Source organism: Nesoenas mayeri (genome assembly GCF_963082525.1).
Source record: "Nesoenas mayeri genome assembly, chromosome: 12".
Lineage (NCBI taxonomy): Eukaryota > Metazoa > Chordata > Aves > Columbiformes > Columbidae > Nesoenas > Nesoenas mayeri.
Window position 1 is genome coordinate 23,141,240 of NC_137547.1, and position 24,579 is coordinate 23,165,818.

The 24,579-nt window shown below is 43.5% G+C and overlaps 1 protein-coding gene across 4 annotated transcripts in view; it reads right to left on the reverse strand.

Annotated features, from left to right (window-relative positions):
• Positions 1-24,579, reverse strand: part of NFATC3 (nuclear factor of activated T cells 3) — a 68,909-nt gene that overhangs the window by 18,162 nt on the left and 26,168 nt on the right. For 3 of the 4 annotated variants that reach the window (XM_080351647.1, XM_080351645.1, XM_080351648.1), the window contains exons 3-9: positions 23,531-23,693; positions 9,354-9,553; positions 7,900-8,072; positions 7,069-7,209; positions 4,743-4,798; positions 3,921-4,047; positions 1,813-2,865 (exon numbers count right to left, since the gene is read on the reverse strand). In XM_080351647.1, the coding sequence (XP_080207773.1) occupies positions 1,813-2,865; positions 3,921-4,047; positions 4,743-4,798; positions 7,069-7,209; positions 7,900-8,072; positions 9,354-9,553; positions 23,531-23,693 (1,913 nt within the window). The remainder of the gene's footprint in view (positions 1-1,812; positions 2,866-3,920; positions 4,048-4,742; positions 4,799-7,068; positions 7,210-7,899; positions 8,073-9,353; positions 9,554-23,530; positions 23,694-24,579) is intronic. The other variant, XM_080351646.1, reaches the window with a different exon arrangement.

The following is a 24,579-nucleotide window of genomic DNA, read 5'->3' on the forward strand; positions in this document are numbered from 1 at the left end:
GTATGGAAACTAAAATTAAATTGTACAGAAAAAAAATGAAGGAATATTTTAAATCACAGTTATATGTTGGATACATTATATTAAAAAAGTGTTCTTGTCTGAACTGTTTTTTTAACGTAAAGCTGACTGAGCAGAGGCCGCGGGGAGGGACGCGTGTCCTGTCCCCGTGCCGGCCGGGACGGTGGAACAGCAGGTCCGGCCACCGTCTCACCTGCAGCTGCGGGTTGGGACCGAGGACACAAACCCCACCGAGCTGGACGGGGCTCTGCGCTTGCAAACGTGGGCTGCTGCCAAGCGCTGGTTCAGCGTTTCGAACCGTGCACCTTCACTGTGCTAAGCAATGGAAACAGGTTCTAAAAGCAACTAATATTTGTGATGTGGGGAAAAAAATATGGCTTTCTTTTTGCTGTGCATTCATTTTAATTTCTGAACAAGTATAAACAAACTGGCAAGATGCTCACAAGTGCTAAGCACTTCTGCTTATATTGTGAAAAGTTTAACTGCAGTATTTAGTTGTATTTTATTTATGTCTACATTTTTTTGTGGGTGTGGAGGCAAGATAAAAGTAAAGTTGTATCATGACACTTCTTGAAACATCAGATTTCTTTCTCACTCATCTAGTACAGATCCTTGTTGCATTCTGTTCATAAAGCCTTGCCCTGTTCCCCTCAGCACATCCTTGACAGAATCAGCTCCCTTCCTTTCTAAATAAATTAGATTGATAAACAGTGTTTCTAAAAAGAGAGCTTTGTTTAAATAAGGTGGCTATTTAACCAAAATCCTAACTGCATAATCAATTGCTCTCGTTTTCTTCCTGGTATGCTGTCTTTCCAGGCATTTCTTACTGCATTTCTCCCTGCTGACTGGAGGTGCCAATAGCAGAGCTGCAAGGAACTGGGACTGACGATACTTAGCAGGTGGCCCACACTTAAGTCTTTACGTTACTGCTGATGCAATTAAGTCATTATTAGGGACAGTCAAAAAAACCCCTAACATAACAATTAAGGCTATTGTAGAGAAAAGATACCAGTAAGACTCTCCTCCTCAGTACCAAGCACCTTTTATACAACTTTCAAGGCCAGGATTTGTGTTCTTCCAGTTTTATTAACATGACATGTTCTTTAAATTGCTCTGCATCTATGCCTCAGGTTGTCTGATGTTTAGGATCTGACATCCCTTTTCACTGGGTTGGACAACTTTTGCAATCCACCACTCTGCAGGTATTTAAAATACAGAACTCTAGAGCCTGGCCTTTTGCATTAGAATGTCCCTGGTTACGTTAAACAAGGTGGTACGGAGAAAGCAAACAAACAGCCCCTGTGAGCGGAGGTGCTGGACGATGACAGCGTACAGACAGAACGGCCGCGAGTGCCACAATGCATGGGATATATTTTGAAAACTCTAGCCTGCCCTTTAAACCTGGGATGACTCCAAGAAACAAGACTCTGAACTACATTTATACTTACATTATTGACTTAATACTGAAAATGTACCAAAAAGAAATTTGAAAAGGCTTCAAATACCTTGTCTTTAAGGTGTCAAGATGTAGGAGTTAATCCTCAAGCTCCATTTTATGACAAAGTTCATGTGCAAATTAGACTAAAGTACATGACCTGTGTAACTACAGATTTACAGCTGGTATCATTACTTTTAAGTAATTGCTTTGGACACAAAAATATTATTTCATTTTGATGATACAAATTTGCTTCTGTGAAGAGGAGTGTGTTCTAAACAAAAAAAGCAACCCTCCCACACCCACTTTGTAGCTTAATGTAGATTATATCCCAATATTAAAATATTGTAACCACTTACCATCATCTAGTGTGATGTCCTGTAGCCCTATTGTTTGAAAATTCAATTCTCGATCTTCAGGTTCTGGTTTAATGGTAATAGCTGCCCCGTCTGGTGAAAATGGAGATGAATCGCATACGGGATGGTGTACGAGGGATGCTGCTGCGTTGAGGCCTCCCAGCGCCGGGCTGTGTGCTTGCGGGGAGTGCTGTCCCGAGTGACTTACAGTGCTCGGTGGGGGAGACGAGGCAGGTCCTGAGCTAGGAGACTGATAAGGCATAGGCTGTAGCTGGGGTGAAGAAGGTCCAGACAGCGGTGAATGGACCAAAGGGTGGGAAGCTGTTGGGGAGGAGGATGAAGCAGATGCTGCATTTGTAGAATGGTACGGGACTTGCTGCAGCTGGGGAGAAGACTGCCCAAGGGACCGGCTCATTGCAGAGGGGATGGAGCCCTGCCCAGCGCTTGGGCAGTGGTATCCCATCGACGGGAGGTGAGAGGATGACTGTCCTGAATGAGCTGGGTGTGCTAGCGGGTGCCCTGCTGTACTTGATGTTGACACGGAACCTGGATTTGAAGAGTGAAACTGCATTGGTGGTAGAGCTTGGCAGCCAAGACTTATCAAATGAGGTACAGCCGTGTCCTGCTGAAATGCCAGAGCATCAAATCCTTGGCTGGAGGCAGAGTTCATAGGAAGACCAGACTGTCCATTGTATACATCGCTGGACTGCATAGGCTGGTAAGAAGGCCTCACAGGAGGTGCTGATGTTACCTGAAAAGACTGAACCACAGCAGGCGGCAAAACGTGACACTCTTCACTTGGACTAAGGTTTCTACCTTGCATATGTGGCAGGTGGGATACTGCTGAGGTCACCATTGCTGTGTACGGTGCTTGGACTGGACACACAAGGCTCCTGGGTGATGTGGACAGTAAACTGTCATGTGGATTCCCTTGCTCTGGTGAAGGCAATTGAGTTCGGATGGAATGCAGGCCCTGGACATTGCTTGTGTGAGGCAGGGCCAAGGACGGAACAGCAGACAAATCCACCTCATCTCTGTGCTCTTGCTTCATAATAACTAGAAAAAGTAAAACACTGTATTACAATTCCAACCCGTTGGTCTCCTGTGATAAACACCCAGTAACTGCTGTTTAACAGCCACAACAGTATTGTTTGTGTCCTTGCTCTAACTCTAATTTCACTTCTTCTGCTCTATTTTTTTGGTTTTTTTTAAACTTTATGCCTTCTTTATTAACCCCTAAAAGCAGGAAGAACTCTCCTAGCACTTTTTCCCTTCTGAAGTACCCTCCTACGCAATGTGTGTTTTTAAAGACAGTTACGTTTGCAAGGCAGGCAGAGCAGGCCCAGCACACTGAGGACAGAGCTGCTGCTGGCCCTCCGACCCCAGCTGGACAGGAGCTCGGTACCGGCCACCAGGACAAGGGCAATGAAACACTTAGCTGGCTTCAAGCTTTCCTTGGTAGAAAGATGCTAACACTTTTAACTGCTCAATTACTACTTTATACAATACACTCTTAAACTGTTATTTATTAGTAAAATGGATTTTAAAACTTTTGTGCAATAACAGCTGTAGTTATAATTAAACTTGCTTGTATACTTAATGTACCAAATGCCGAGGTAACATTACTGAAGTGTCTCGTGAAGGTTTTGCTGCGTGTACAATTAGCATGCACAGTTTCTGCTTCTGGCTCAGGGACAAACTGTTTCTTCTCAACATGCTGCAGTGTGTCCAGAGCAGGGACAGATCCTTGATCCTCCTTGTATCCAAACCTGGCCGGGGGCTGACAGCTGAAGGGGGGAAAATGCGTAAAACCTGTTCTTCCGCGCTCCTGCTACCCTCCGTGTCATCACTGGGCTTAGTTAGAAGTGCAGCTTCTGGGATTCACTAACAAATTATTCTGTACAAAGTGTAATGAAATACCTTGCTGTAATCACAGCACAGGAGCTGCTTACTCTAAATTGCAGCTTTTTGATTAGACGAACTTAAGTAAGTTGTTTTACCAACGATTCAAAGCTAGTCTTGTCTCCCTGTCCATGGCAGAAGAATGTCTCAATTACTTTCCAATGTCTACTTTACAAAACAAAATCAAATTCAGCTTTTTTATTTCATACCTGGTGTATAAGTAAAACGTTGGGACTGGCTTTTCTTCCTCTTGCCATTGCAGAGATAAAACTGCACCTGAACTGCAGCTGTGATGGCTTTGTTATGGTATGGAGGAACTTCAAGTACGATGTTTGCCTATGTGAAAGTTGAAACAAAATGTCTGACATATCAAATGCAAATGAACCTGCTCTTAATTACACAGCAGTTAAAACACTTACTGCAAAACTAAGCAAACTGATATTTTGAAACTGGCAAACTTCAGGTTTATGCATGTTACACAGTAAAAGAGTACGATAAGCAAACTTTTACTTGGAGACACTGCTTGTAGACACAAGCGTTCCGAAGGTGCCGCTTTTAGTGAACGCGGCACGCGCTCTCAGGATGCTCTGCCAGAGCACTGGAAACCTCCAGCAGGCAAAGCATTGCATTTTGCATCACTGCGCTTTAATGAAAAATTTTAATGCACTGGAAACTATTTGTCATCTTAGCAAAATTATCTCCAGGTTTTCTTTCTCTATTTTTTTTTTCATTGCTTTCACAAGCAGCACACTGCTTCAGTTCCTTCAAAGCACCGCCTTAATGGCTGCTTTATAGTATTAAGCCAATTCGGAAGTCTCCAGTTGTCTGTCTGAATCACCAATGATCTGCTTTACTAAATGAATCTGAATTTCACAGCAATAATCATAGAATCATAGAATGCTAGGGACTGGAAGGGACCTCGAAAGATCAGCTAGTCCAGTCCCCCTGCCGGAGCAGGAACAATAATGAAGATGGCTAGTTTCTTGTGTTAAGACAGAAAGCTTTCTAAAGTAAGAAAAATGGTTTCTCACCCCTTGACACTTTTCCCTAATTATTTTCCCTTCTACCTCCCACTGAGGTCGTCCATCTGTTGAGAGAAATTTACAAATAATTCAAGCAAAAAGCATGTTCTAAAACACTTAAATACATGATCTTAAAAATACTTCAATACTTCATATAAAACTGCATTTTTTCAGTCATAAAGAGGTCATCCAACTGCCAGAGACATATTATGAACAAAGCATAAACAGAGAGACGCTTCAGGAGTTTAACACCGCAGACGTTGACCGTAAGTTCCCTGCTGTGCAGGATTCCTGCTGATTACATACACCTGGATTCAGCTCCAAGGGAGGCAGCACGTGCTATAAGTGTACAGAGGGATTCCCCCCCCTTTAATAAAAGCTTTTTTGAAAGGTAATTAAATTACTACTAACAATTGTGACTATTTAAACAAACATGCTGATGACTGAACCTGTAGGTCACCAAGCGAGAGATAACATACGCCGTACCGTCACACACATACCCACAGGTTATGTGTGTAAAACACACGCAGTCCCTGCAGCGAAAGACCCTGCAGCTGCAGCGCCAGGTCCGCTGTTGGTGTGGGAAGGGAAGCGGGTCCCCTGGGCGAACTGCGCTCTGCTCTGACCCCGTGACACAGCGTCCTTCAGCTCGCGCTGGGCTCTATTGGTTCTGTACAGTTCTCTAACAGCAGCACTTCTTTACAAGGCCTTCAAGTTCTGTGTCAAAATACACTATTTTCCATGCATTTTTGTCTAAGAAAGAAATATTAAGATCAAGGTGTGCATGCAGAAGAACTACAGAACCAGGAAGCAATGCTGAGTAACTGCACATCTTTGAGTAGTATGTAGGTATGTACCTGAGTGTGTACCTGCACACCTGTGTATGATACAAAACAAAAAGCAAACTTGCAAAACATTAATTATATCCGGTTGTAGTAAACTACAGATGGAAAGTATTTGACGGGGTTCTTCGGGTGTTAGATTCTCTAGTTCATGGAGTTGCATTGTTACGAAAGTGATAGAAGAGAGGAAGAACATCATAGGTTTAGAGAAAACAAAAGCTTTGAAACCTGTGCTTACACAAAGACAGATGTTTTCAACATATTTATCCAAAATCTGCAAGTTTCTTGCTTTGAGGTTGTATTTCCTACATATTAGACTGAAAAATTTAGTCTACTACCCTATCAAAGAACAATTTATTTAATGTCATGAGATCAGTAGAACGCAGTAAAATTTTTCTCCAGATGACACAGCATGACGGAAATGCTGTATCTCTAGTGTGGCCTCGCTGTCTCTAGCACACCTTAATGGAAGTGCATCCCTGCACTCTCGTTTTGAACTCTGCTTTCCTAAGACACAAGGGTATGCCCGCTGCAGCTCTCACCCATGACTACGTGCTGCTTAGAAGGCTGACCGTGGATTCTAGAGAATGAGAATTATGTAATACAGCTGACTATAACGTTTCTGATCTCTCGGCAGTGAAATCTCGGCTGGCTCGTCAAGCACGCGGATATTTAATGGGCGTGGGGCGGGCAGCGGTGGCTGCTGCTCACAGCGCTCCGGCAGGACCGCTCCCCGGCACAGCCCGCGGCGCCTGCTGCTCACAGCGCTCCGGCAGGACCGCTCCCCGGCAGGACCGCTCCCCGGCACAGCCCGCGGCGCCTGCTGCTCACAGCGCTCCGGCAGGACCGCTCCCCGGCAGGACCGCTCCCCGGCACAGCCCGCGGCGCCTGCTGCTCACAGCGCTCCGGCAGGACCGCTCCCCGGCAGGACCGCTCCCCGGCACAGCCCGCGGCGCCTGCTGCTCACAGCGCTCCGGCAGGACCGCTCCCCGGCACGGCCCGCGGCGCAGCTGCCGCCGACACGCAGCCAGAGCTGCGGCACACCTGGGAAACGCGTCCCTTCAGGGGAGCTGCTCTAGGAAACCTTACGCAAACATATGGAAAGAAAGCAGTAGCGTTTTCTAATTAATATTTATGTCACAATAAGTCAGTTCCTATGCAATGATAAATCATACTAACATGACATGAATGTGAAATCGTAATTTCCGTTAGTTCCCATTTTCTTTTTTTTTATTCTAGTTATTATTTTATTTTCTAATAATAAGGAACAAATACATGGTATGATCTGTCAACAGCATCTTCCAAAACCCACACAATTCAGAGTGAGTTAGCCTGGAATTCTCTACCTGAACCAGAAGTGCTCTCGTGCTCATAGATGAGGAGTGCCCGAGTGAAAACTACAGATTACACTTGTGACATCCTTACTTCCTAAAATCAAGCTCATGGAGTGGTTTTAGTTTTGTTTTCAAGGAGAAAAGTAGGATAGTATTTACCTTGTCCCTTTTCAAAAAATATAATCTTGGATTCTGGAAGGAAATTGGATCCTGTCAGCACCATCTCCTGCCCGCCACTCACCGCGCAGCTGCTGATGCTGTACTTCTCAATCTGAGGGAGCTCCTGAGCAGATCGCTGAGCTTCAAAACAAATAAAGGCAGGAGTTATCATTCGCAGTTTTAACCGGAGTGACATTTCTTGTATGATCCTAACGTGAAGAATCGGGCACGAAACTAGAATGACCATATGTTCACACAGATAAATTATATCTGTGTATGATTTATCTTTGTTTATAAAATTATATTGAAATGATGTAATTATAGAAAAGAAACCTCAAGAAGCCATGAATTCCAGCAGTCTGTACTGTTACAGCAAATTACATTTTTAGCTTAGGAATAGTGTTTTAAAAATGACTTTACTAATTTTTCATGGCAAAATGAATTCCAGGAGACATTCAGATTGCTGATCTCTCCAGCAGCTCGGCGGTTCACCAGGTAACACTGCACAAAGCCGGCAATGGCACGGGCTCCCCGAGGGCCACGGCCTTGCTGCTCCCTGCGGTGAGTGTCTCAGGAGCCGAGGCCGCTCGCTGTGTGACTGCGGTGTCAGCGCTGCAGCCCAACACAGCGTGCCTCCTCCGGACCTTCACTTGGCAGGTAACATCTTCAAATAAAGATACATTAACTTTCGGTAATGTAGCGCTTTCCACACAATGCTTTTACACACACTTGTTATATATAATTCTGACACTAAATATTGTTAGAATGACAGTACTACTGACACATACAGAAAACATAAGTATAAATGACATGTAGTTAAAGCAATCTTACAGCATTCAACAGGTATGGAAGCAGTCTGCAGAGATAAGACCTTTCCACTAGGTTGTGGGATGTGAACACGAAACACGAGTCGCACTCTGGTGTTCTTTCTTCCGATATCTGTCTCTCCTTTACGGAGCTCTATATCTGAATTGCGAAGTTTCAAAATACCGGCGCAATCGATACTGGACATCGGTGAGGACGGATGGATCAAGAAAGAAATGGAAGAAAATTAATCAAGCTGTTGCCAAAGTATACCCTGTAAGCCTTGCTTTTATCTAAGAACGTGTTCTAATTTTTCCCCATGTTACACTATTTTAATGTTATTTTCAATGCCTGAGATTAAAAGATCTGTTAGCATCAAAAATAGCAGCAAGCTCTCTGCTGAAACAGTTTGTCTTGTAAATGTCTAGCTGCAGCTTTTCTAAACCTTTAAAAGATTATGTGCTATTGCACACCGCTTAACCTTCCAAGTTGTTTAACACAGTAAACATCACTTGCAAGGCACAAGAGACCTGTATTTAATTCTGCCTTAGGAAGAACTAGAGAATGACAACAGTGTAGCCATCAAATCCCAGCTGCCGTTCCACACAGATACCCAGCGGTGCCATGAGACACACAGACTTTAATCAGGTAACACGTCCGCGTAAACTGCGAGGAGTGTTCTCTGCAGGCGGAGGTGGCCCACGCCGCGGGGCGCGGCAGGCGGTGAGCCAGCGTAGGCTGCGACCAGGGACAGCTAAGCTGGCTTCGGAAGTCTGCTTAAGAAATAAATGGTCACTGACCCTCCAGCTACCACAGAGCAGTTTAATTGTTGCTATAGCTAACTGTTAAACTATTATTTAGCACATTCTATCTGGTGAGACCTGAAAGGTCGGAATAACGCAACTGCTAAAAATAAAAAATAATCAAAACAAGGAAAAGGCCTTCCAGGATAGCTTCAGGCAAACCACCACATTCAGTCAGGAAACAAACTACTACACTGCGTAACTGTATTTTCGTAGGAAAAAAGTCTTACGTCTTTGTAAAATCAAGCAAAAATTCTACAAGCCAGTAACCCACATGCAGTTCTACATATGTGGAGTTATATGTATGTATGCATTGCATTGGAAGGTATAATCCCAGAATCGTAGACTGTCCTGAGCGGGAAGGACCCACAGGATCACTGAGTCAACTGCTGTCCCTGCAGTGACACCCCACAGGTCACCCCGTGTGCCTGAGGGCGCCGTCCCGTCTCTTGAACCGCTGCCTCTCTCCCCATTAGTCGTACCGGCTTCCCTGTCTCTGTGCATCTTTACTTCTGCCTGCCCAAACACTGGCATGTTTAAAGAGAGGTGTCTATCTTCATCATTAGCCATATTTGTGGAAAATATGCTATTCTACAAAATCTTTCTTTCACCTTTGAGCAAATGAGGAAACAAACCCCACGCATAGCAAACAAACAGCTGACTGATGCTGCGATATACCTGGCTGACATATTATTTTCAGGAAGAAGTGGTATTTCCAAAACTTTCGTGCTGGCAATTATTATCTCTTGACTAGCTGTCGCAACTGTTTTTCCGGTGATCCGGTGCACCTGGTAGAAGGCGTGAGGCCTCAGGTAGCGATCATCTGCTGTTCCGATGAACATCTGTAGGTTGACCGGCTTTTCGCTGTAGCCCAGGAGCTGATGAAAAAGGGAATGTAACATCAAAGTATTAGTTGACTTTTACTGCATCTGTGCGTACATAACATAATACAAGACTAGTACAAAGACTTGCGGGTCAAAGAGCAGTATTTAATTACAAGCTTCTTCAGCCTCTTCAGAAATGAGAAAAGCGAGTACAGCTCTCCGTCCCCCGACACAAGTATCAGCAACTTCCACCAGAACAAATGGATGTCAAAGTATCTTTCTGACTTGGAATCTCTCAAAGAGAGAGATTTTATCTACAGAATTTCCGTGTCAAAGCTATGCTATGTTATAGGTGTGTTTCAAAGCCACATCAATTTTACTAAGATACACCTAGTTTCTAGAAATACTAAAAACACCTTAAAGTATAGTTTTTCTACTATGGAATGAAACAGTTTTATTAAGTCTTAGATGTTTTGTGAATGCAAAGGTATTATGTTAGGACAAAGAAAATTTAATTCATAACTAGAAAATCAAGTATGGTTTATTTTTGGCAAAGAAAATATTTTACAAAACCCAAATTTGGTAAGTGTTGTTAATGCATCTTTCCTTTTCTTATCTATAAGACTGACCACCAATGCTCTCGGTTGTCATAAAACCACCTGCTGTTTGAGATAATACTGGTAATTAGAGGCACAAAGGCAGTTGAAACATGAGGAAAAGAGTACGTGACCTCTCTGAATTGAAAAAGGTAGGTTGCCGTACCATCAGTAGCAGATTATCCAGAAGAAAGATTTAAGGAAACAAATTTAACCAACAATTATATGCAAGTTTCCTTTAGCCATTGCAATTTTCAATCTAAAGCCTATAAGATCTCTTATACAGGCAGTTTAGTTCACCCTCCTGCAGACTGATGCATGTCCCGTCCTTTCTAAAAAGCAATGCAGCAAATTCCTATTTCACCGACTTTGACATCAACTGATGTCCAAACTGGGGGGAGGGCCAGACAGTCATTCTTTAAATGTGGTTTTGTCATGTCAATACTTTTGTCTCTAGGAATAGTTATTTGTTCACACAACAATATTATCCAAGCTCTGTACAGATCTAACACTTAAAACCCACACAAGACCATGTCAATTTAACCTGCTTAAGAGAGTAATTTAACAGCGGTGGGCGGCCGCACGAGCCATCGAGGCACCGCTGCAGACTGCGTGTATCCTGATGCCCGGCTGGGGCAGTAGGTTTTATGGACACCAAATGGGCACCTGGTTTCTGTACCGAAGTTACAGCTTGGACAGCACCTACCCGTCTTGGCACTTTTGTTAGAGCTTTCTCAATCAGGAACTGAAATTTGTTTTCTGACAGAAGTCTGGAACTTTAAAGAGTCATTCTCAAGGCTTTCAGCCTTACATGAATGCTTTTGTCCAAGATGTAATATTCATTAATTAATCAATCCAGATACAACAGCATCATCATATCTCCTTGCCATTAAATTTAGTTCTTCCCATTTGCCCAGTGAGGTTAAATGTGATCAACAAGCACAGCAGCCAAAATCTAGAACACCTAAGACAAATAAAACTGAGCTTTCTCAAATAAGCCCAACACAACACCTGAGGCACGTTCTTCATCTCTTCATACCCAGCACATATGTGCGATCTTAAATAACTCCCGAGACATACTACGATAAATAAAGATGTAGAGACAAGCTACAGCATCCCCTCCTGGGTTAGCAATGCTTATCCCTCCAGACCCTCACTATAATGACGGAAAAATCTCTCACAAAAAAGCCAAGCAATCGTTACCAGTCAGCACAGCTTTTATCAGATACGATGTCCTGCCCTATAATTGACGTATTTCCAACTGATTTCTTACATGATGTCATTTATTTCTGTCTGTCTGTTATTTGTAGGCTTTTATTCTGTCAAATACGTAAAATCTTTTTGTTGTCCCTGGAGTCCTCAGTACAAACAGAGCTAAATCCACCCAAAAACCCCCAACAACCCAAACGAGCAACCCCTCAGCCACTGAGCGGAGACCGTCTGGATGATCAGAGCTGCTTCCCATGGAGACAAATGCGAGGGTCGCGCATTGACAGATGTTACAACAGAGACAGAGACCCTCCTGTGAGCATCAGTGAACCGACAGGCTTCTCTTCAGCTGTTGGAACCAACCTGTAAACCGCTGGAACACAGCTGGAACACAGCAACATTTACTCTTGGCTATCGTCGTGTTGCCACTGGAGCACAGGGACTCTGACACCAACCAAATACATAAATGCACAAGTTCCTTTTTATACCTGATGCAGGCCCCCATTGTTTTAAATACCAAATGAATATTTTTTAATATTTTCTGTGACTCTGAACTATTTTAGGAGTTTCAAGAGAATTTAAGGACACAGTTTAGCATTTAGAGCAGCCATCTTGTCCCACGTTCTCAACACTGGGACTCTACCATCCATTTTCCTCAGGGTTATAGTTAAATCTTAACACAATGGAATACAGCCTAAATGTGACGTTCGTTAAATGTGTTTACTCTAATACTGGGAATTACATAAATTACAAGCCAGACCTATTCAAGAATTTGAGTAACTTCCCAATGGGGTCACTGTGGGAAAGCGGATTTCCAAATACAGCTATCGTCCCCTTTCAGAACCTTCACACAGCAGTCCTGCAGACAGCGGCGGCGGGAGAGCCGGGGCGGGCGCGGCGCGCTGGAGCTGAGCCGCTCGGGCTGCTGCGGGAGACGCGGAGCAGGAGCGGAGTTAGTGAAGCAAAGGAAAGCCCATGGCACCAGTCGCAGTGCTATTGCCTGTGAGATTCTATGGCCATACGTCACGTTTGAATTGCTCAAAGGCAGGTCTAGCACTATTTTGCTTCCTGAGCAGAGTTTACCCTCTGTGCTCACCCAGATATGCTATTACGAAAGACATACAGAGCCTGGTTTCTGCAAAGCATGGTATGGGAGGGGAAGTGGTAGGAAAGTCCGACAAAAAGTGCCACGGCAGCAGGGCAGCAGCTCAGAATCAGCGGCTATCACGAGCACGTTCCGTGGGCGCTGCTGTGCCCGAGCGCGTGCTGGCCGGGGTCCCGCGCCGCTGCCGGCCCTTGGCTGTACCTGCGCACACCTCAAACAACGTTACCAGCAGCTCCGGAGGGACTAACACAGGTCCCACAACAAAGCCCAGCCCAGCAGTGCTACCCTTCGTCACCTTCCTTCTGGTTTATGTGTTAAATGAAAACAAACAAGAAATCCAATGCCTCGAGGAAACAACAAGGAAAAGTATTATAATGCAACAGAATACACTTTTATAGTAATTTAGAAGAAATCTATTCATGTTACCTTATGTATATGTGTCTCATAATTAAAAATGATCTGTAATAACATCAGGACAAAACCCTGCAAATATCATACATATTTCAAAGTCACGCTAGTGTAAACCAGTCTGAAAGCAAACAAACAAACCAACGAGGTCCACCTCCAACCACGTCAATCAGCTGCTCACACTACGGCTTCGCCTCAGATTAATTGCTGTAAAGGATCTGCAATGAAGTCCTGTTAAAGGTACGGGAATGTATGGCAAGGCAGAGCAGTAACGTATTGGCAAGCTAGCAGAGACTTCATAAATTTATGCTTTGTATTACAGATGATTTATTGCATTTATTCGAGGTTTAAAATAAAAAGAGAACAGCATAAAAGAAAAACAGTGCAAAGCCATAAATATAACCAGCGTGTGCAAGTAAGTGTGACAACGAAGCTGGGCAGGTGGGGAAGAAAAGAATAACCCTGTCTCCCACATGACAGGACCATCCAGGGCCTGATCACAGTTACTGGGGCCATGCAAAGGGAAACGTCACAGTCCTGACAAGCAACAGGCAGGTCGCACGGGGTCCTCATGTTTCCACCAGCTGTCCCTACAGCAATAGACAGTAAGCTTGGTATGCTGTAGATGCTAAGAGACAGCCCCATGTGCCAGCTAAAACTGAGTCAGCTGGACAGACTGTCAAAAACGTGCTGATAAAAAACCAAAAAGAAACAAAACCAAAAGCCCAAGCACCGCATAATTAAAGACAGCCCGTATCATACCATTCCTGAGACCAGGGGACACCACCTTGTTCATTCACCTGAGAATACTCCTGCCTTATTTAACTGCTGGTGCATTCAGGAGTTTACTGAAGAGGATCAAGGCATTCTGAAGTCCATTATATGACTAATCCTAGTGAAATGCAGCCTTGGATGTCTCTCCCCACACAAAATCTTTACAGAGCAGGCAAAGCAGAACTTCCAGCACACCACGCGTGGTCCCCGGAGACTGACATCACAGAACCCGAAGGACCTTCCATCTCCCTCCCCAAACGAAATACGACATTTGGAGCCTAAATTGCTATTATTGGTACAATCATAACTTAATAACAATGTCTTGTAACGAAGGAGACTTACGATCCCAGCTCAACTTAATATCTGGAAAAATAGCATATTTTGGAATTCAAAATGCTTTCCTTTTAAATACAGTTTTGGTGTCATTCAAAAAAATGTTGCTTGTTCTTAGTTTCACTGATGGCAGGGTGATCCTTTCTTATTACCTCCTCTGCTTTATGCACAAGTCTGTATGTTGAACAGTCCGAACACTCAAGTTGTTCTGCAATGAAAATACCTACATAATTAACTGGAAAGAACAGATACTACATTTTGGTCAAATACCTCATATAAAGCCACAGTATCTGCACCTTTAGTTTAACTTAGTAAAGTATAAACAATATATACAAATAACAACACAGTCTCCCTATACATACCATAAGTGCTTAAATTAACAGCGTTTTACATCCTACTGGTGCATGCTGTAGAATCACCACCGTGCCGGTGCGTTACAGTGACGCGCTACACTGTCAGCCTGCCCAAGATCAGTCCTGGTCGGGAACGCAGCCCGAACTCCTGGTTGAGCACGAGGAGCATTTCAGCTCTGCCCTCCAGGATTTACCCTACTCGTGCAGTCCCGGAGCTGCAAACCTTCACACCGAGGTGCACCCGCCTGCGGGAGGAGCAGACGGTGCCGCAGCTGCCCCCGCTGACCTCCGAAACCCGCCCTGAAACACAACGCTGACACACCACCCGCTGCTTTGCCAAGGAAACTCAGCCAAGTTGTTTTTGTGTTTCTATATCGTTTCCATAGCAAAGGTCAGTGCATGCGTAAGTTAAACTAAAGCTGGAAGGCTAAGGACTGAAGGTCACTACAGGACAAGCCAGCAGGGCTTCGTGCCAGAGCGCTTCCAGCCCTGTTACTACAGTGCCGACAGTAAACTCACGCGTGCACCTCAATTCTTAGTGTACAATTTCTACCAAGTGACTACAAAGATGGTAAGGTAAGGAGAGAATTTGGGGATCATCAAGAAGTTGTATTCCATATTACAAAAGCATTCATGAATTCTTAATGGACATTTGGAAAATCCTTAAAAAAGAAAAAGTGTGACACCGATTCACACAGATTGAGTTGATGGCTGAAGACAGCAGCCTGACACGCGGGTTCCACTGGGGCCGTATCTGGCTCGCGGCACCAGTTCCACACTGATCTACAGGGAACCTTGCACCACTCAAAGCTTCTGAGAAGAGTTTGTTTAGTCCCTAATATTTACAAGTTTTACCTCCCCCCCCTGCCTTTTTTTTGAATTAAAAGAAGGGTTTGTGTTTTCAATTTATTGTTGCAGGCCAAGCACTACCCATCTCTATTCAAATGCAAATGTTATTTATCCACAAGATGTGATTTCTTAAGACTTGTAACAAGACTGAAAAAAAAAATCCAACAGAACATACATAATTCACAGTAAACAGGCACTTGGCAGGCAATACTGGTATAGTTTGAATAGTCTGTTTTTCTAAAAGAAGCCCGCCTTTGTTTATGAACAAAAACCCCAGTACATAACAGTCGGTGAGCCCACACGGGATGGCGGGGCTGCACGTTCCTGCTCTTCCAGAGTAAAAACTGAATTAAAACAAAGAAAGAAAGAACTAAAACTCGGGAGGGAGGAGTCAGAAAGGTCACGTCATTAGTCGAGTTACATGCTCAGCCATCGGGCAATACTGTGATACTAACGACACTCAGTGCCAAAACCTGCTTAATTGTACTTTTAAAGCAATTTTCCTGCAAAACTTTCAAGCATTTACTAGAAAATTGCCATGTTTAACCAAACATATTAAACTGAGGTTTAATACTCACTTTATTATGTGGCTTTTCTTTGATTGCTATTGGAAGATGAAGATTCTATCAACACTTTAGTGTTCCTTTGCACAATTAATTCACTAGGTATGGCATTACTAGATTGGTAAAGTAGGCTGATGAGAAAGCAAGCTTTTACATACAAACTGACCTCCCTAAAAAGAGGGCAAAGTCTCATAACACAGGATGTGTCCGGGGAAACATCTGGGATAACTTCAGTGAACAGAAGACTCCATTAACACCTCTGGCTCCCCCAAACGCACTCGTGTCCGTGTAAAAGGCCTCAGTTCAAACACGAAGAACGGGGAAGGAAATACAGCCGTGTAATAACTACAAGCACTTACTAAGCATTTGCTTCAGATGGAGATTTCCTAGGCTTTCCAACACCTTGATGTGAAAAGTACGGGGTCACTATTAATCTCCTCCTCGATAGTTTCATGGCCGCTGGGTGCACTTCAGTGAGTTCTGTATTCTGTAAAACACCCCCAAAAGTGGAAGGTGTAAGGTCAGGAGGGCGGAAGAGGAGAATGAAGGCCTCATTATATGGAGGTGAAAGAAACGATAAAGCTGCTCTTTTGAATTCAGTGTTTTTACTTTTATGCCTTTGAAATGTTCTGCCCTCTGAGACAATGGAGCTGCGGCCCACGAGCTTGGAATCTTCCAGACAACAATACCGAAGGGGCACGGGTGCGTGGCTCCGAAGGACCGAACTGCAGAGTTCAGACATTTCTCCACAGGAATTTCTCCTTCAAATGGTGTGCAGCTGCTTTCCCAAAGAACTGAGAAGGCTGCGGGTTGAAGAGCTGCAGGGCTGCTCGGCCAGGTGAACGGCACACGCTGACCTCGGCCTGGGAACGAGAGCAGGGGTGCGCGCACAGCCGAAGCCATGAAGATGAACACAACTGGAAACACACAGTGACTAACAGCACTGGTACAATTTATCATGAATTTACCAGCAGCTGCATTTTGAAAAGCTTGAAACGAGCTATATATATATATGTATATAAAACCACAAGATTTGACTCCAGGGACGTTACTGAAAGGCAGAGGTGACGAGTGCTGACCTATCATCTGCAATACACTGGGTTAAAAGAAACCGCATCAATTCATGGAGGAAAACTCCATTCGGATCTATTAGGCGACAGCCCAGCCACTGGCTCAGAAAATCGTAACAACACATGGGATATTTTATTTTTTATATTTAATTCTGATTCTGAAAAGGTTATAATGTTACAAAATGTTACACATCTGATTTTAAAATTAACTATGTTAAACCAAACCAATATCCACTTCCCCCGCAGTGCAGTACTATTTGCTGTCACTTGATTATGTGCGGTACGCACACCAAGCAGCACCCTCCTTCCTCGTGTGCCAAATACACTTACTGAGTACACCGACCTGAAGACTTTAAAATAGCACAGACTTTTGAAAAAAACACTGAGACATAAGAGGAACAAGCCTTAATAAACTATTAGATAGTGGCACAAGTCTCATTTTAAAACATTTTAAAGGTCGTTACGAAGACCAGCGGGTCGTGCAGAGGTCTGAAGCAAACAAGCCATCGCACTGGTCACTGTGTCACGTTCACATACTGAACACAACATCCTTCGAGGTTTAAAAACTTGGATTTCTGTTTCTCTTATGCTTGCTGCTTGCAGACAGGACTGAAAGTGCTTGAAATACTCATTTCAGGCATAATTTGCAGAGTTTTATCTAGAGTCCTGTCCCACTCCACACTTCCCAAAACGATCGATTCATAGCTAAACCAATGTTTAATAGTACGACTTGACACAGTGCAGAATTGCCAGAGACATCTAAATAGCCATGGCAAGGCACTACCCATCTGCGGTTTCCTCTGCGCTCTCGAAAAAACAGGCTATTCCTGAAATGCCAGCTGCCGATGCCACATCGTGCTAGGGACAGGTTTGGGACAAGCACTTCCAGACAAAAACACGTAATTCCCACATAACCTAGAGAGAAAACAAACAAACAAACCCACCAAAACCACCAGACATCACTTGGTTTTACCCTGGAAAAAAAAAATCACTACTATTCCACATTTTAGTCAACATAGGATACCAACAGCAGACAACTGTGTCATCCAGTGTGCCTTTTTTAATGGTTTTCACATTAATTACTCCAATTTCCAGATTGTATATTCAAACAAAGTAGATGCATCCATATGGCTTTTACTGTCTATTTGGAGGATTTTGGAGCAGAAGATGCCTACCTATATAGCCATCACACTGCTCTTGAAAAATACCTAGTTTTAGAACCTCATCCGAAGGTCAGTGTTTTTCCCCATACAGCTCACTACAGGGTTCACAAAGGCTAAGGCTTACCTTCTGCCTCCTACATCTGTTTGTGGCTTGTCGAGCAGCACTAGGCAGCTCGGGCTGGGCACAGCCTGCCTCTGGTGGGGCACACAACAGGGAGCAATTCGGGACAAACGAAAACTGAAGAGTGAAAGGCAGGGACAGAGGAATGGGTCGTGCAGTTGATTTGGCTTCGGGAATGGGGAGAACTCTGATATTACAGCTGTTGTTCGTGCAGTCACAGAACGGCCACGCTGCCTGTCGCAGAACTGCAGCCGGGGAACGCGCGCTCACGTAGGCAGCCCTTCACTAGTTCATTTGTACTGGCTCATCTCCGACACTGCTCGGTCAGGTCCTCTCTTGTAGGTTACAGTTCTTACAGAGCTCAGGCAGACTTTGACAGGCTTTTTGAGAGCACAGCCTTGTTTCGGATCTTTCAGGGTAGTTCACAACTGGTTTACTTCAGCTGAATTACTTCACCTTTTCTTCCACCGCCGCTCCTCAGCCGCGGCTCCGAGCTCTGCAGTCACCCCAAGCGCACCCGACGCTCCGGCTCTTTCGCGGCTCTCCAGTCGACCTCGCACGGCGGTTGCCGTTTGCTTGTCAGTTACTAGAAGTGCAGAACTATCTAAATAAACTAGTTCTTATTTAAAATGTCTTTATTTTTTTATATGACAGCTTTCTTCAGCTGTAATACTGCTGAGTTATCCATATGGATTACACAATACTTCCCCTCTGTTACTGCAGCATCAACTACAGTAAGAATTCTGTTTGCGGCAGAGGAATTGATAAATGATTCTACCCTTAAACCCTTTGCTGTATGGCAAAGAGACACGTCTGGTACAGGCAAATCCTTAATAGCTACTGCTGCTGCAAATCTGTGTTGCATACACGAGGCACAAGTGGCCTCTGTACAGTGGCTCTTGCAGATAGATCATCGATTTTAGAAGAAATTACCCGTATGATAGTTCACATCTAGAACCGATTCCCAGTGTGGTAAATGGCCACAGGACAGATACTCCTTGTGTACACAATGGTGCTGTCACGCAGCTGTTCCTCAGCCCCCAGGCCATCCCACTGTGCGGTTATCAAGAACATCATGTACATCACCTTCTTCAACAGTGAGAGGACAAAAGATAAAAAGGAAATAATCCTTGTTGTGCACAACACAGATTATGGAATTTACTACCAAAATAATTAAAGCACTTAAGAACACTCAGAAAATTGCAGAAGTCCACATGAATAGCAGGAACACAGTATAAAAAGTTTGTTTTACAAAGAAAACAGTCATTTTAGATCAGAAAGCTAAAATGCGAGAGCAGACAAGACCAGCAGCTATCCCTGAAAGATCCTCATCATGCGCCTGCCTGCTCCAAAACGCTTGTATGTTTCTGATCACAAGCGTTACCCAAGAGAAGTCTTGTGAAGAACCCTAACCATTTTAGGTAACAGAAGATCTCATTCTACCACCTCCTCGAGTGTAAACATAATTTTATTATGTACAATCTGACCTGCAGGAAGGGTGGGAAATTCAAGCAATGATCGTGCATTTAGAGTCAGGTGAAACGCGGCAGCTCTTTGTGTGAAAGGCTTCCCAGCCGGGCACGGCGAGCGCTCCCGCTGTGGAGTGGGAAGGCGAGGGCGACCGCGCTCCGCGGCTGCGCCTCCCGACAGCGCAGCGCACGCTGTCCACACGACCCGGATGCCCAGAGTCCAGCCTGCCATCTCTCTCCTTGCTGTCCCTTCTGCCCGTTCTTTATTCTTTCCCGTCAGCGATATCTTACAGATTCTCTACCAAGGTGAAATCAATTTTTCCAGGTGACAGAGATTTGCTGGAACATACTCCCAAGAAATCGGAGATTAAAATGACAGGTATCTGCTATTTAGAACTCTTTGCCTCAAAAAAGCTGAACACAAGAGAATTTCATTACAGAATTTGCTTCCTTAAAGTCAATGGATGTACAAGCATGATGCTACACTCCTTTCATTTCCTCACATTTGGAAATAAGCTGATTAAATGGACTCACAACAGATGATGCCAAATTTGTCAAAAGCTTAGTCTCCTAGCAACAGGTATGGGACAGTATTAGTAACAGATTAATGACATGTACTAACAGATTAATGGCTTGAAGCTATGTACTATCTTAGTCTTTTTTTTAAGTAATACATCAACCGCACATGCGAAACTACAGAGGTTTCACAGCTCAGAAACTCAATCCTCTAGCTTTGTATAAAGTAACGTTCAGGAGCAAAGCAAGCTGTGCAGCAAGCACAGCTCACAGGCTTCGGGCACCCAGAGAGGTGGCGGCTGGACCTGGCGATCACTGCGGGTCCCTTCCAACCAACTCCTCTGTTCTGTTCACCACAGCCTCTCTCGGCTCTAGCACTGGTTTACATGGAGTTCCTTCACACCAGAAAATGCTGAGTACTTCACTGCCATGGCCACACACATGGAAGTGGCTGCCATGAAGCTAGGAGCACCAAAAAGAAAAACGACGTCAGAAACAAGTAGCAAAGCATATCATTGACTGGTTTGTGTAATAAGGTTCCGGAAATGCTGAAAAATATTTCACTTTTATATGTAAACATATAATTTTCGTCTGCTCACACCTATTTAGTATTCACCTTCACCAAACTTGGCCCTTAGCATACTGTTCTTCCCAGCAGTAAGAAGAAAGTTAATACAAATCAATGTTTTGTTTCATAACAACTTCCTCTCTCCCATCAAGCACAATTAATTCCTAATCCAGCTGGAAGAAACCAAATTGCAAACCAGAATACTGATTTACATTTGTATTCATTTTAATTTAGAGAGGCATAGCACAATCCATGTGTTTGAGCATGAGACTGTCAGACATGTAAGTACTATCTCTACTTCTAAAGCAGCATTCTTGTCATAGCAAATAAATAGCTTTTAAAATCATCGGTGTAAGTCACGGATTCCAGATCTGTTTTTCCTAGCTTGCATCTAGCACTTCAGCTTAGTTCATCTAGTTCTGTGAGCAAAAGGAAGCCTACATATATTTGTCACATCTTATAAACATCAGCAAAACAAATTCCTTTAATGCAAGTATTAGTGCAAGATACAAGCACCCAGGGGCATAAAAACCCCTAAGCTGAATGCAGTTCATGAAGGCTCAGGAGAGACTTAGCGAAAACCCCCACAGGTTCTCGTCATGGCGAATGTGTTTAATTCCGGTGCCAGCACCTTGGCAGGTGCCAGTCGTGTGTGCTGCTCCACTGACTACAGCGACACACGAGGAAACGTGCGCGGCGCCCTTTCGGGTTCCAGAAATCCTCGGTTTTCTCCAGTTTGCAGCATAAACTGCCCTGATAAGCACTTGACCCTTGCCCCTATTGTGCTAAGAAATCTAGTAGGTCTGGCTATAGAATGGTGAGCAGGTTAGGCCGTGGTGTTGTGATGGGAAGGAAAACATTGAACAACTTGGTAGGGAACACGGAAGATGGGTGAAGAGCTCAGATTAAGAATGGAAATGGCAGGATTAGGAAAAACATCCAAGAAAGAAAACGGGTTGCAGATAACCAGCCCTTATTGGCAGGAGTCTAGGAGGAAAAAGGAAAGGAATGAAAAAGTTCAAGGGTGAGCTATCAGAGAAGCAGCAGAGTTTGATGAGTAGCCCGAAGAATACAAGTAGGAGCCAGGCTGACAGAATACATTCATCAGATGAATAACTTGGAGAGAGGAGATTGCTTAGGCAAGGAAAAAAGAGCAGATGATAGCCCAAGACATTTCAATTCTGCCGGTACATTTTTATTTGTACAGGTATAACATTAGAGCTGTTCCAAAACTGCTGTAATTACAAAGCATGACAGAATTTGCTTGTCAGAAAGGAGGAATAAACTATAAGGAGAAAGAGCAGTAACATGTTTATACTACAATAGGAGTAGGAGAAAGAATGGGGACTGATTATGCCAGTCCTACGAACACTTGCATCTCAAATTGTAATAAGTTACTTCCAAGCATTGGAATAAGATAAATGCATCAAATACATAGTGAAAGATGAAGAACTGAAACCATGACTGCCATTTTGCTGGAAAAGAACAAGAAATATCCTGCATTTGGGGGAAAAGACAAACCCTGCTGTAACCTTAATGTAATCAGATTTTTTTTCCCTGTTTGTCTTATGAAGATTGTATAATTGTTGTCTGATTTGACTTATAAATGGACAGTTAAATTTTATCTTAGCCTGGTTTGGGATTACCATAAAGACCATTAAGCAAGACTGAAGTAAATAAAAGCCATTGCTTTCACTCAAGGGCGTGTGAACCGGTACATCAAGACATCCTCAGGAGTCCCTCAGCACAGCCCCCCAGCCGGGCGGGCGGAGACAGGGCAGGAGGCACGGGGGCCTCTCCTGCTAACCAGGGCTGCTCCAGAGCCCTCCCAGCGCAGAGCGCGTGTCTGCGGACACGCCTGTGCGCAGAGCTGGAGAGAAGCACGACACAGCTTGTGCACGCGGTTACACCCGCAACACCAAACCCGCACATCTTTCCCTTCAAAAGAAACACAAGCTTTCATAAGAAATCCAAGTCCAATTTACCAGGACCTTACATTTAATTCTGAGCTCAACAGTAATTGGCTGGTGTTTGCAAAGTAGTTAAATAATACACTTTAGATGCCACCAGCGTTTGGAATGTTTAGAATTAGCTAAAGGAGCCAGCTGTTATGGGCCGGTACCAGTTATCAAATCAGACCCTGTATCACTCCCCGTTAGCCTGACAAGGACTGCTGCCTGTACTACTGCATTTTCTTGACTCATCACATGGTTCTAAGAGACAGTAAAGCCTGCATGACTCTGCCAAGACAATGAAAATGATGTCAGAAATAAGAAAGCAAGAAACAAGTCTTACTTGCTCTTACAGATAACCAGTTCTATTCTAATGAAACTAGGTGATGCCTTACTTTTAAAGGTGATAGCTACCATTAAACTTTTAGTAATAACATTTGGTTCTTGCTGAAGAAAGAGAAGAGGCAAGTTTAATTTACTCCAGACATTTAAGTGAAAGTTAACAGAATTTCTGAGTACCATTTTCACAGAAATAACCTAATAAATCCACAAACAAGAAACATTTATAGTGTTCAGAAGCTGTCTCAACACCACAATAAAGATAATCTCTGATTCCAATGAAGCTATATCATATTTCAGTATAGCTCCAGCTAATCTATTGTTTCGACTTCTCCTACCTGCCCCCATGCACACAAATTCCTCCTTGAACTTCATGTTGAATACATTAAGTAATACGCTATTGCATCGTGAACCCGTTCACAAGCGTAAAAGTGCGTATGGCATCATATTGTGACAAGCATTGCAACTGTAGCAAACTGTACATTTTTAACCATCTGAAACTAATTTTTGTATAGAACAGGATATATTTAAGGGAGAAAATCCTACCCAGGAAGGACAGTAAGATTCACACAAGGTACAGCATTGTAAATAGCATTAATTGTTAATAAAATTATCTTCTATTCCAGAAATCCAGGCTTCCTACCTTCACTACAGGGTGTCCTCCAGTAGATGCTTTTACTGCTCCTCTGCTTCCTTCTGTTTCGTAGTGAGCTCTGTGATGAGTTTTAGGCTGCACTTCTATTTTCAGTTCGCACTGCCCGTAATGGCTCGGAAGAGGCCAGTCCAGCGGCGGCAATGAGGATGTGCTGCAAGCGGGAGGAGCACACGGCGGTTAAGTGACCCGTGTCATTTGGACACACACATAGGAATTTCACTGTAACCTACAGACAGACAAACGCTGACCAAATAAGAATAGTGATGAGCCTAAACACTGTTACTTGAAAATTTCAAAATTTTCCTGGTGCATTAAAATCTTCAACTAAGTATTTATTTCGGGGGTTGTTACGGTGGAATTTCTTCCTTCAAACACTTGATTAAAAGAAATGTACAGTATGACCTCCCTGTCCCATGCTAACAGTGCTGTTCTATACTGCCTTTGTATATTTTTTATCCTCAAGTATATCAGCAAGCAAATTCAAATGTTGTTTAGAGGGAACAGTCCAAATTCAATCTGTAAGTCTTTAAGTTTTAACTTTTAACTTGCTGCATTATTACCTTCCAGCTTGTTGTCTTTGTGTAAGATCAGGAAGCAGGGCAGTTTGTCAGCTATCATTAAAGTGAACACTGTATGAGGATCCAGAATTTTAAAACTAGTAATCGTATTAAGCATAAAGACGTACTGCAACAGATAAAAAGTACATGCTTAGCTTGTTCACAGGTCATATATGCCCTTACACACACTATCAAAGTCACTCCAGGAAAGACAGAACAAAATGCAATTAAGAGAAGAAAAGAATTAATATGAAAGAACCGCAAAGGGAAATAAACCACATGATATCACCAGTGTTTCCATACCTGCCCTTTCACCTGCATAATTTATAGACTTATCATTCTAATACTATAAACAGTCAGATTCAAGTCAGTAATTACCTGGTAGAGCAAATTAATTTATGAACATTCAAAAGTGAACGTTTATAGCACTGTGCACCAAACAAGAACATTTCCAATAACAATAAGCTTCTATTAAAATAG